Source organism: Anguilla rostrata, chromosome 10, assembly GCF_018555375.3.
Source record: "Anguilla rostrata isolate EN2019 chromosome 10, ASM1855537v3, whole genome shotgun sequence".
In the NCBI taxonomy this organism is placed as follows: Eukaryota; Metazoa; Chordata; class Actinopteri; order Anguilliformes; family Anguillidae; genus Anguilla; species Anguilla rostrata.
Genome location: NC_057942.1, coordinates 9,449,152 through 9,462,170, shown reverse-complemented (window position 1 = coordinate 9,462,170; position 13,019 = coordinate 9,449,152). Strand labels below are relative to the sequence as shown.

Genomic DNA, 13,019 nt, shown 5'->3' with positions numbered 1-13,019 from the left:
ACATTGATCAATACAAACGTTTTACAATATTCAGCTGTGATCTGTAATGTGACACTTTCCAGTAACAGATTTCTTTGCTGCAGCATGCAGTGATATTACATGAAAACAGGGCAAAAGCCTGTAACGCACGTTAAATATTTAACGTTTTGATAGGACGCGTAACAAATATCTAGCAAGATAAATTGTATGCAACACACTGTATACATTTTCACTTCGTATGCTTGTGCACTACAGCATATCAAATTACTTCCAAACAACAAATATTTGCATCAAGTGATGAATCTAGCCGCTAAATCATTCACGATATTTTTATTTCAGCTCGATATTTGCCCGAGTTCACCGGTCACCTGCGCAAGGAAATCATCTCTACGCGCATTCAATGTCAGTAACAGGTCAAGCTCGCTTGAAGTCACCACGTCGGAGGAAATCCCCAAAAGATAAATGAAATTAAACTAAAGTCCTTAACTGGAATATGACTTCGTTAATGATCCATGGGACGATCACGACGCGTTTCAAACGTCCTAGCTGTTTCTTTTCTATCCTACCGCACATAGCCTAAATGCACTCCAGTACTTCTATCGGTACAAAGGTGTGTTTTAAATGGTACAGTCAGTAGCCTATCACTGAAGTTGTATTCAATATACATAAAATGCGAAAAGGATTCCCAGTCAAGCGAAGTGCTCTGTTGGTTAGGCTACACGCCGTCTTTTGAAATTTGAAAATTCGTAAGGCAAGAGTTTCCAGTAAAAGGCAAACCACCCCGTCTCACTTCAAACGTATCCAGAAAGGAATACAAGGGTTTGGCCTTGCATGCAGCGAAATTAAAATGTACGCGTAGACCATGATTGCTTAACGAGTGCACAGCTCGTGCGCCTGCCTGTTGCATTTTTACATTATTTTTTTCAAAGTAAGCATACAATGAAATTATGCCACACTACCTCTCACAGTAACATCTGGCTGCGCAAACACAAAAATAATATTATATATCTGGAATATGAAAAACTGTTCAATCCCAATACGCAGAAATACCAAAGTGACACGGAAACTCCACATGCCCCGAGTAGGTTACCGCAGTAAATGAACAAAGGAACAGGCTACACTACATAAACAACGGAGAATATGTGGCTAGACCACACAGACCACATATGTTCTTAGTAAACTGAGTAAACTGATAAATAAGTTCATCAGTTACTAACATTATACATTCAACAACCCAACGCTGCTATGCAGTTCAGCAGGACAAGCGCTAAATTATGCTGATGCTGAAGACAACTATTACCTTACATCCCCGTAAAAAACACATTCTTCCTCAACATACACGCACTGCAGCAACTTCTGAGAACAAACAATCAGTCAGTTAAACAACAGCTTTGGGTAGGTGGCAGCGTGCCGCTTTTCCTGCGTAGCTGAATTCAACGAGACAGACCGCTATCCCACTGGAAGCTCCTGTGCAGGACAAGAAATCATTTTTCATTGTATTAAAAACCCGCACGTGCGTTCGAACAACGAGACATCATTTTCTGTTCGCCCTACCTTTAGTTGTCGTGCAAGTAGTGAAGAAAACGAGGAACAAGAAGATGCCCAAACAGAAGTAGCGTCCCTTCGAAAACGGTCCCATTGCTTCTCTTTCCGTCTGCACCGAAAACGGGGAGACTTTCCCCCGTATTCAAGCTGATGCCATCGGAGGCAGCGTGACAGTAACAGGTTCCTCCGTAGTTATCTGCATGGGACTGGCTCTCTCGGTGTCTTAGATAAACCTGCCACTGAATCGAGACCAGTTAAAAATCTGTCCAGTGTAGCTAGCTCTTCGAAGCAGCATCTTGCAATTCCTAATTCTAACCTGTATTACCACCCCAATGCTACACTACTACAGACTGAAATAAATTAACCAGCGCTGCTAGCCAATGGCACACCGCGATGGGCGGGGAGGCGACAGTATCTACAGCACCAGTGACAGTTCCTAGAGCCAAGGTGTTCCGTGGAAGAAGGCGAGCCTCAGAATGATGTGTGCTTGTGTGAATACACACATATTTTATAATGGTAAAAGTGTGCAACTAATATCCTTATTTAAAATGCAATCGTCTCGACCTCCGCTGCAGATACAGCGCCGACATATAATTTCATAAGACAGTGCCGCGTGAAGATAGCGAAAATTCAGTTTTATAGTAGCCGACCATTGCTTGAGTTCACAGAGAAAGAAAATGCTTTCGTTCTGTATTTTCGACGTTTGAGACTATATGCATTTGTGGAAACCATACAGCCTATAGATAAGTCGTATTACAATTGACTCTGATATTCTTAATAGAAATTTCCCCAAAGTACAAAATCGCCCCGTTGCACTTGGCGAGAGGGCAGGAGGGTGTGGAGTTGCTCTGTCGCCCGGAACTAAGATCAAGCGCTGCATATCCGCCTGGCACGCTACCTCATCTGGATACATGCTTGCGCTGCGGTTATACCAATTTAATCTCTTCCGTTCAAGAGGGGAATATGACACCCAAGGTTTAAGTATGAGAGTGCTAGTGAAACGAAATGTATATCTGACTGAGCGTTGTTTTCTGTTCCTTTTATTTGCAGTAGGCTATAATTTTCTAAAACACCTGAGTGTCAATCTTTTAATAAAGGAGTGTATGCTCATTGCTTGCTTGGAATGTTTTAAAGAATATTTAAAACGAGTTAACTGGTCGCCGATAGCCTATTTGGTTCATGTATGACTGCATAATAGCATTTATGTTTATAAAATGATTGTCCAGGCACGAATTACAAAAATGGCCTGTTCTAATGCTCTCATTAATGAAAACATTTTAATTACAACTTTAACAACTCAAAAAGGTAGTAAGAAGCCTTGTTTCCTGTCCAAGTGTACAAAAATGTATGTTTTGCTTATACTGCCTGGAGGGAAATTGCTGTTTCCTCTCTTTTCAGTAACAAAAAAAGCAAGCCTGCAGCCGGAATAAAAACATTGCGCTCACCAGTCTGTTTAAATGTTCCTTAATGTATGCACAGATGAATGCAGACTAAGGTAGTGGCAGACTACAGTTGCATAGCATCATGACTTCCTAACCCTTTGGGACTAGAGTTAATTCCGTTATATTTTATTTGCATCGTTCATCTTTTTTAGACATTGGCATAAAGACAATTTACGAGAAAATACGTGAATTAGGGGGTGTTATGAACCCTTTTCTCAGTCAGGGGAGGGGGAGACCATTTTAAAAATAGAATTCCCCAGGCTTTCCTTCCGAGACCGCGATTTCCTCTGTGGAGCCAGGTGTAGTCGGGCCTAATGGCTAGCCCAATATTGGGGTTTGGTTCTTGCCCGTATACCTGTTATTTGGGGGGTGGGGGACTTAAAGAACAACGCGTTCAGGCAAAAAGTTAAGAACACGACCAGTGTGACAGAGAGGAGTTGGCCTTGCAGCAAATCTTAAATAAATAAATAAACTTGAATTTAAAGTAGGCTACAGCACCACTGGGGAGCGACCCTAACTTCCACTCCGTTTAGACCCACTCAAGGGGGCGCCGGTCCAATGTTGTGTAGCCTGCCTGTGCTTTCGGGAATGCGATTGCAGTTGTGTGTCTTAATTGGTCGCACAAGTGTTTGCATTGGCACTCGCAGAAAATGAATATTCATGTAATATCCATCAGAAATGGAAATACATCCTTAAGCAAGATGAGCTGGGAAAAGCAAACGCAGCAAAATAATAGGCCCATCACGTTTGGGAGAGGATGACAGAAATGCAAGTTAAAAAATATATATATTAACCGAGGGGTAATTTAAATATTATAATGTCTCACTAACTTTACCCATGCATTTTCTAATCTCCAATGACCTGCTTGCTTTTGACAAAGTCCAATACCAGCCAGTTATTTAAGGTAATCAGCGTTGTGTAGCTGGTGAGTTACAGCGTTAGTAAACAAACCTTGGCTGGACTGTTGCTTTTTATTCGCGAGTGCCAATGCCAAAGAAGTGTGAATGCCAGTGCGTGTGCACGTGCACGTGTCCATGCGGATATTTTCTGCGACCAGTTAAGACTCACAGGTCTGTGGTTGGGTAGAGCATCGGTCACAGGAGGAAGGATTACTATTATGCTGCAACTGCAGTGCTTTCCAGTGAATATTAGCCTCAGTATTATTCTAAGTAAATCATGTTTGCATAACCCTTTTCAACACAATTACAGACCTCGTAAAGATTAGGAGTTTTAAGTTGCATCTAGGCTGAGATCAGACTGGCACATAGGGTTAAGTACTTAACAGCATCTTCCATGCTGGAGGTGAAAAAAAAAATTATTTACGCTTTAATGTCCTTTGTGCCTGGAGCAAAGTAACTGGCCATTGTCAGAAGGCTGTTCTTATAATACAATAATCTTTGACAGCATACACACGTGACCCATTAGCTTTTTGACAGATTAGTTGTGCTCCCTGTTTTGAAATGCTTGAATGAAACAGAACTGCCAGTTTAATGCTTTGGCAACCCTCTAAAACAAAGCTAATGTTACAGCCATGCCTCGGTGTCCTTAGTTTTACTGTGAAAGATTTGCAGCCCACGGCCCCCACACTGTCAGGTGCCCTGAGGTCCTGATCCTTATCAAACCCTGTGCAGTTATTTTCACAACCTCTTTTCGGGTTAGCTTATTGCTCTGGGTACAAATAGGTCAATTCATCCTTTGGGTGACTTCTGGACCACAAAAAAAACCAGCCACGTCATCCTTAAGGATGGCCTGAAAACCCCGGTCTGAATCACTGTCACAGGCATACCAAAAGCTGTTGAACAGACCATAATATACGCCTCCCATAGAGATGAACGCTAATTTTTTTTATAGGCACGTGAAGGAAATCCATAAGCAAACCAGCAGTGAGTTTGTGATCACTGGGCTGCCTGAGGCCTTTGTCCATCAGAAGAGTACTGCAGATCCCCATGGAAACGTGTAACAGATGAGACAGCATCCTTTTGCATACAGATATGACACTACTGTAAGTTCAGCAATTTACAATGAGCGTCATGCGTATAAAAAGTACACAGTTCTAAAGAAAGCCTCATTTAATACAATTGGCCATCAAATGGTCTTATACCTTTGTTTTGCTGAGAGTTATTTTGAGCGGTATACTTTGCATGCTTGACTGCAAGTCAGCAATACTATATACAGAGCGCGTTAAGAGCAGTTGGGTAATCTAATGGCTTTGTTTGTTTGTTTTTGGTTATTTTTAACACAGTGCTGGGAAATAAATCCCCCCAAAACATATCATGAACAAATATATAAATACTCCCACACATGCACACACCAGACTACTCTCCACAAGGTTATTGTTAAAACATCAGTAGTTCAAGTCCACATGACCTTTCTGAAGATTTTACATTTGGCATGGAATTCAAATGTCAAAAGACAGGCTAACTTTAAAAGTAAACTTTAAAAAACTAAAATGCATTGGACAGAAGTTATGCACGCTAGGGTTTCACATATGCAGAAAATAATATTAAAGTTTAATATAATGTTAAATTCGGAAACCATTGTTTTGCTTACATAGGAACTCCAGTATCGCAAAATTACATCACAGTATACATCATGAAAAATAACGTGTTATGCTGTTTCTATCAAATATTCAGTTTAGATGCAATATTTGAAATAAGCTGTCCGAGACAGTTAAAGTTTTATTTAGGCAAGTCTGTGTAGTTCTGTATGAACAAAGTTTTTATTCAATTTATGAAAAACAGCAATAAAATAATAAAAAACAATAAGGGCTGATAATGAAACTGGCCTTAATGACAATACGTCCGCATGACCTATGACCTTGCCTCAAAATGAAGATTCTGTCTTTGATATATTTTCCCCTGCTTAGCTTTCCATGGCATTTTTTTAAGGAGAATTATGCTCCCATTGCAGTGAGGGTAAGGATAAAAACTGAAGGACAAACAGGAGCGCAAAAGAAACATCCTGTTCAGCCTGGAATACAAGCAACTTACAAAGTACCACGGAACAAAGGTACACGGAGGTCCCTCTCTGACAGCTAAAAGCCCAGCCTGCCAATTAGGGCTGCCGCCTACAGCAGGTGCTGTTACTGTCCATCTTAAAACTTTCCTTTATGTATGTTTTTGTACCAGTACTTACATCCTGTTCTGCCGGTTGATAGTTCTTTGGCTCATTGTTTGCAACAGGTCGAGTAAAAACATTCCACTAAGAGATTTATACGGAGGGGCCTTTTGACAGGTGGATTTTTATCCAAATCTAGAAAAGTTACAGGTCAAGTACCTGGGAACAGGAGAGGGCTGGGGTAAAGGCACTCACAGTAAGCAAACCAATCAACAAGCTGATCAGATATCTGTTTCTTAAAATATCTGAGAGATGTGGCAGTTGTGGCGGTGTCAAAAAAAAAGTACATTTGATGATTGGTTAATACGGAAAGTCTGAACATTCTAAACAATTTGAATGAATTCTTTATATTTTTCCTGTGAATAATAACTCACGAGAGGAAAAAATATTGATGCTTTCAGCATAGCTAATAACAACAGCTGCTCATTAATTTAAATATGTGGGTTTTAATGTATTATTATCATATTTAGAATACTGTATGTTCAAAACAGAAAATGATTTTTTTTTTTGTATGACACCTCTTCGCAAACATATGAATTTACAAAGAATGAATGACAGCTATCAGAAAAAAAATGTCATCCTGCATTGTTTATGGTCAGGTCACAGGATACATGCCAGGTAAAACAGACTACATTACCAGCAAAGATGGCAAAATGCTACAGGTATGCGATGAAACTGCTATCTTCAGGCCAACACACAATTCACAAAATGCACCAGATGCCCCACAGAAGAACCGAAGAGTTTTTTTGCCCTGAGTCACTTTCTGTAGCATTTCATTATAAAACATTAATGTACTCTGGGCTTTATAAGCGCGAGGGGTTACTTGATTGACTCCAAAAGACATCGGGGGGCATAATGTACGGCATTCGCCACCCTCTTTGGTGTTTACAAGCCAGTTGTGTAATGAATGCCTGCAGTTGTTTATTACGGCAGAGCAACAAAAGGTCTTGATGCATTTGCTTTATTGTGCTAAAGGTCAGGCTATATAGCATTTGACGGCAGGAATGATGAGCGAGTTCTGAGCACTGTGGTATTAGAATCAGGCTCTCTTCCTCCTGTGATTCAGATGTTGCTATATCGGTGCGCATTTTCTTTTCTTTTTTTTATGGATGATTGCCAGGTTAGGCCCCAGGCCTTTGCCCAGAATCTTTCCTTGAACAGATTTTCACGAACTCCAAAGGACTGGGGAACTAATTTTTTCCATTCTCTCCAATGCCGCAACCGCCTTCTGGCAGTATTCTCAGGGTTATATTTAAACGGCGCGGGGCTGCGCTCCTTGGTTGATTGCCGCTTGAGCTGGAGATGACTCTGGAAGCAGTAGTAACACAAGGCACCTGATTCAAGGTGTAAACACTCGTCAAAATCTTTTTTTCGGCTCTCTGGCAGCTACTCAAGGCAGCTTCACAGCTTATCGTTAATTTAAAAGTAATAGTCTGCGATGCCATTTTAAATAATTTAGCACCTTTTTTTGTTGAGGGGTTGTAATATAATATATGAATCTGTTTGCTATGTACAGATAATCATTCAGCAAGACAAGTCAGTATAAGGATAACTGAAGTATACTCTAAAAATGTAACGTTCTTGGACGTGAATACAATTTTGAACCTCTTATCTAAATTATCATCAAAAGCTCTAGCAGTATATCACAACCTGTAGGAGATTCACTCCTCGTCATCCCTGCAGTATTCTCTGACATCTCGCAGTTCTGCCTTTGAAGTCCTTGTTGTACTGTAACCGTTATCTCAAATCAGAAGGTGCTTTATCTTCTTCAGGAAAAAAGAAGCAGTTAGCGCACACTGATCTTGCCCATACGTACTGCAGATCAATGAGATCAATGCTGACCTTTTGACAGTGCAGTCAGGACTAGGTGGGAAGGATATCTCTCACCTACAGCCCTGCAGGAGGACAGATTCTATGCCACCACATTACATAGACCCCCAAAAGCAAAAACAGAGGTCCTCCCATTGGCAAGATCACCTCTGCCATAAATATTTGAGTCTGTGATATATGAGAAATCACAGTTCTGCAGATATATACACACAGTCCATATGTACTGATATAAAGATCATCTTTTATGTAGTACATGAGCAGTACACTATATATATTTTACTGTATTAATGCAAGCATATGTAATCTTGCAGGATGTACAGTGTAAATGCTGATGTATTTCATGTAGAATGAAATTTCGTAATATGACCAGAGTAGTAACGGTTTAAGTGACTGCGTCGTCATCCTCTCTGTTTTGTTGTGAAGCTGATAAATGTGCAGATGTGGTCTCCTCAGACTGCGACTCTTTATTTTACTGGCAGTTGGCACGTGCGGACGGTGTGAGGGGTGCCTTTGGAGGCCTGCTGCAGTGTTATTTCTGCCCCCATCTGCTTCTCCAGCATTGAGCCTCAGAGACTGGGGGTCGCCGAGCCCTTCCTCGTAGAGCGACATGGTGCGATGACCGAGTCTGACGCTAACGTGCTATAAAGCTGCGGTTACTTCCCCATGTCGCCTATAGATTGCGGGCTCTTGGCGTGCTACAGGGATGATCTAGAGTCTCAATAAGTCCAGCCTCATTAGCACTGCAGCACTGTTAATCACGACTGCATATTTAGAATCTGGCTAACTCATGTAGCCCCTTACACTTCAGCTACACTGGATATTCAGACGCAATAATTACCTGGGATATCCAAATATCTTGATTGATCTTATCAAATATACTAGTGTAAATCAGCCATGCTGGTTTGAAACAGGAAGGAGACTTATCTTTTACTATTTTTTTTTTTTTTAAACCCAATTTAAACCCAAATCATGTTTTGCATGCGACCAGCATGCTACCCGTCTGCACAATAAAAAACCATTTCAATTTGAAGCCTCTGAGCAGTGCTTCTATTGGCCCACCTTAGCTATAGGTCAACTGCACCTGAGGAAAACCAGCTGTATTTGTCAGCATACTGACTCAGGATGACAGGCCTGCCTTTCACAGTAGGGTGGCCTACAGTCAAGATGAATGAAGCGGAAGTAGATGTCTTTTTCATATCAAACTAAATAATAAGTGAAAATGAAACAAATATTGTATTTTCCTTTTTTGTTGTTGGAAATGTTTCTTCTGTAACAGCACATATTACATCATGTCATTCCTACACAAAAACTCATACACCCACTCAGTGACTAGCACAGCTGTCCATGGGCCATCTACTGTGTGCAGAGATGAAGATTATCTGCCACTCCTGTGCTACTGGAAGATGTGATGTTGAAGCTGTGTACCTATTGTTTTCAACAGCAAGGATATAACAGGAGATACTGCTAGCGCTACATATACTCGGAGAGTCTCTGTAAGTTAAGAATTGAAGGAGAGGTAGTGGGCGAGAGAGGAGAGTTATGGTGCAGTAATGAGGAAAATAGGATGTGTGTGTGAGCAGAACATATTGGCGGGTGTTATTTTATATAGCTAGCCTTCAAGTCAGTTGATAGCTGTGCGTTAAAGCAGTGTCCATACATTTGTCCAAGGAATAGAAGTGTGAGGCTGAATGCTGGTGTCAGCTGGTTGCTTTAAAACACCTAACCGTGTTACAGAACAACTGCAGGAAGGGACAACGTACCCACAGTCTTACAATGCCCTTCAGGTGGGGAACACACTCGGTGGCCTTGCCATGTCCAATGGTGCGCTATACACAGTTCCTCTGGGAACCGTATCAGAGAACTCCAGCCATCAGAATCATAGCACTAAGCTTAACATTGCCTGTGTCTAAATAAGTGCAGGGGGATGGCATCGGGTTCCCCGTGCTAGGAAAAGCCAAGAAATGCCTGCAGAAGCAGAAGAGGGGGCCAGCGGGTGAGAACTCTGTTAGAGCGATAAGCACAGCAGCAGGTAATGTGGGTGAGTGCAGATGCCTTTAGTAGATCTGTTCACTGTTAAACATGCACAGATGCAAATGAGACCTAGTTACATTCACGATGGGCTGCAATAACAAAGTAAGTGTTGTCCAGAATTTCTCCTGTCTGCCAAAAGAATCCATCTTTAAAGTAGAATTTCTCTTTGAGGGGGTCCTGTATTTCAAAATTGTAGTTGGTGCAGTCAAAGGTTTTACTTCACTGTTATGATAGATTATGATTATTGGGTTATGATTCACCATCTCACTGACTCATACATTTGCTCTCGTTGCAGTGGTTCCAGAATATATGGCGCTGTCCAAAAAGCCTTGCTTTAGACGGCATAAGCTGCAGGGCTGAAATATAATAATGATCACATTTGAGATCACAGATGCCATTGTTGCCTTTGTCAGCACTTTTTTTTTTGTACCTAAAACTTGACTCTTGAATTTCTGCCAGATAGCTGACCTTTCTTTCAACTGACAAACACTAAATTTCCGGAACAACTATCAGCTAGCAAAACAATACCCAACAGTCGGATATGGAGAAAGTGGTGAGGAGACTTTGCAGGCTTTTGTTGTTCTGAGCCCTCTTTAATTGGATGGCAGATGCTGCTGTGATGGGGGAGGACAAGCCACATTATGGCATTTATGTTAATATATATTATAACAATATTTAAGTGTTGATCTGCACCATAAATACACCAATACAAAAATGCACAAAATGAAAAAAGTACTGTTTATCTGATTTAAAGGCATATGGTCCTCATTAGCCAGTCTATTATATGGCTAGTGAAGGTGCTAAAAAAACAAGAAATATATTCTGTAAATGTACAATGATGCTTGGATTTCCTCTACACCACATTATTATTTAAAGGTCTGCTGATCCAAAGCTATCTTTAAATGATAAAGAATAAAACCCAAATTGCACAGGAAATGGAATGGTCCTCATTCTTGTCTCAAAATAACCTTAAAATGAACCGATTCCAAATAAAATCGTCCATGAGTTCTTTGCAGCATTGCGGCAATTCATTTGTCTTTTGTCACCCTGCAACTCAGTGAGTTTATTGCTGTGTTCCTTCTTTATATTACTTCATCTTATTATGCAGTTTGCAATTTTCCAACCGTATCTCAATTTCCTCTTGCTCTGCACAGTGCTTTAACCTATAAAACTGTTACATTTTACACTGACTATCCTCATATAAGCCTGACCTATAAAGTAAAGCAAAAGTTGAATTACGCTGAAAATCTCATATTTTATCCGATTACTGTTTAAACTACAATTTGTCTTCTTGTCGCAATAGGCCTGAAAAAGTTTGTCATACTGGGCCTAAAAGTTTCATCTTTCAGAGTGGAGGCGATAAAACGGGAGATTTTTTCTTCTGTAAGATGGTACAGATTATGCCTACCATTTCTGAGGCCGTGCAAGCCTGTTTGTACAAAGTAGTAGGTGTGATGTCATGTGAGGTCTGAAAGGAGGACAGAGGGTTGGGTGCAGTCAACTTTTTGTATTAGCTCCCAAAGTGAGGGAGGCCTACAGGACCATGGACAGCGACACTCCACATACAGGCTTACACACCAAGCAAGGACTATCAACAGCCAGTTCATGTGGCTCATTGTCAGGTCTGATAAATTGAATCAGAACCTGCTTTGGCCTTTTAGGGGATTAATGGTTGGGGGACGAAAGAGATGTGTGAAATTTGTAACTCCATACCCTCGATTTATAACTCAGAATCTTTTGTACTGAAATCAGTTTTTTTCTTTCAGTTTTCTGCTTGTTTTTCTTCACCTAAAAACCATGAAACTGATGACCTGACTCAGCACCATGTCTCACAAGGGTAAACAGTTCAATCTTATTTCAGAAAAGTGTAGCAAATACAATTGAAATGCATGATGAATTGCAAAGTATAAGCATGTATTGACAAACCACTTTCTCACAAATTCGCTCCAGCTCTGTTGTTCCAAGGATTTTTTAAATATATAAACACTGTGCACATTACATTTTCTATTGGGACTGAGATGGCCTTTGAGATTCTTTAAATAAAGTAGCCAACACTGGAGCACAAACTGAGCCTAGCTCAAGTCGCAGCACCAGCAGAGATCCCTTCGAAATCTCCTTGATCCACCTTGCAGTTAGGGGCACTGAGGCGTGAAGAACTTTTATATGGAGAGAAGCCGAACAAGAAAAGGAAATCATTACCAAACAGATGGAAGTCAGATTTTTTGTGGATATAGGAGGTGCGGTTCTCCTCTGACTGCATGGCCATAACATACAAATGTCGCAGTGCTTCACTAATATTTAATAGCCTTTAAGTAGTCTGGGTGTAACCCTTGCCAGGTATGTCACAGGAAGCATCTTTATTCCATTTCCTCAGTATTTAATTCTAAAGAGATTCACATGCTCGTTCTTTTCTGGGTAAGAGAATTTCTCACAGGCTACCTCGGCTCACCCCACCTAGCCGCAGCGTGGCTTAACTGACAGAGAGGAGGCGCGGAGCGTCTGCCCGCTGACAGTGCCTCTGCCCTAAATCCTACCAAAGTAGAGAGCCAATGAAGCTGAGAATGACTGCAAACAGGGTGCTTTAGGGCAAGTGGTAACTCAGCGGTGGCAAGGAGGGACTGCGCCGTGGAGCGATTACAGGAAGCAGAGCAGTCTAAGGAACGCCGGTCCTTTGGCTCCTGGGACCTGTTGCTGATCCACCTGGGAAAATGGCAGCTGAGCACTGGAACAATTATCTCCCCTTTGAAACCTTAAACAGTACTCTTGCATTTCCCCACCTTTTCTAATTGGAAAACGTTGGTTCCAGTTACTTATTTTGGCGAGCAGAAGAGGAACAGCGCTGGTCCTTAACCGGCGGCATGCAACATGTCAAAAGACATTGGAAAGCCATTGATTCTTGTTACGACAAGCTAAATCTGGATGAATTTTCCCAGTCGAAACCAGATGCCTGGATTTTAACTACTGGTGTTCAATCTGCGAGGTGCTGTGGGTGAACTGGTGCATTAGTCTTCTTTAGAGAAGGACAGTTTCATTGCAGCCTTTTTATTTTTTTATAAAAGAGAAAATCATTCATCA

General features: G+C 41.2%; 2 protein-coding genes across 3 annotated transcripts in view; both read right to left on the bottom strand.

Moving 5' to 3' along the window:
* The window catches only part of LOC135264906 (netrin receptor UNC5D-like), a 166,343-nt gene extending 164,238 nt beyond the window's left edge, over positions 1 to 2,105 (bottom strand). Inside the window, exon 1 of one of the 2 annotated variants that reach the window (XM_064353916.1) lies at positions 1,534 to 2,105. In XM_064353916.1, coding sequence (XP_064209986.1) covers positions 1,534 to 1,618 — 85 coding nt within the window. In that variant the 5' untranslated portion in view covers positions 1,619 to 2,105. The remainder of the gene's footprint in view (positions 1 to 1,533) is intronic. The other variant, XM_064353915.1, reaches the window with a different exon arrangement.
* tacc1 (transforming, acidic coiled-coil containing protein 1) overlaps positions 1 to 13,019 on the bottom strand; it is a 390,586-nt gene that overhangs the window by 22,917 nt on the left and 354,650 nt on the right. The window lies entirely within an intron of this gene.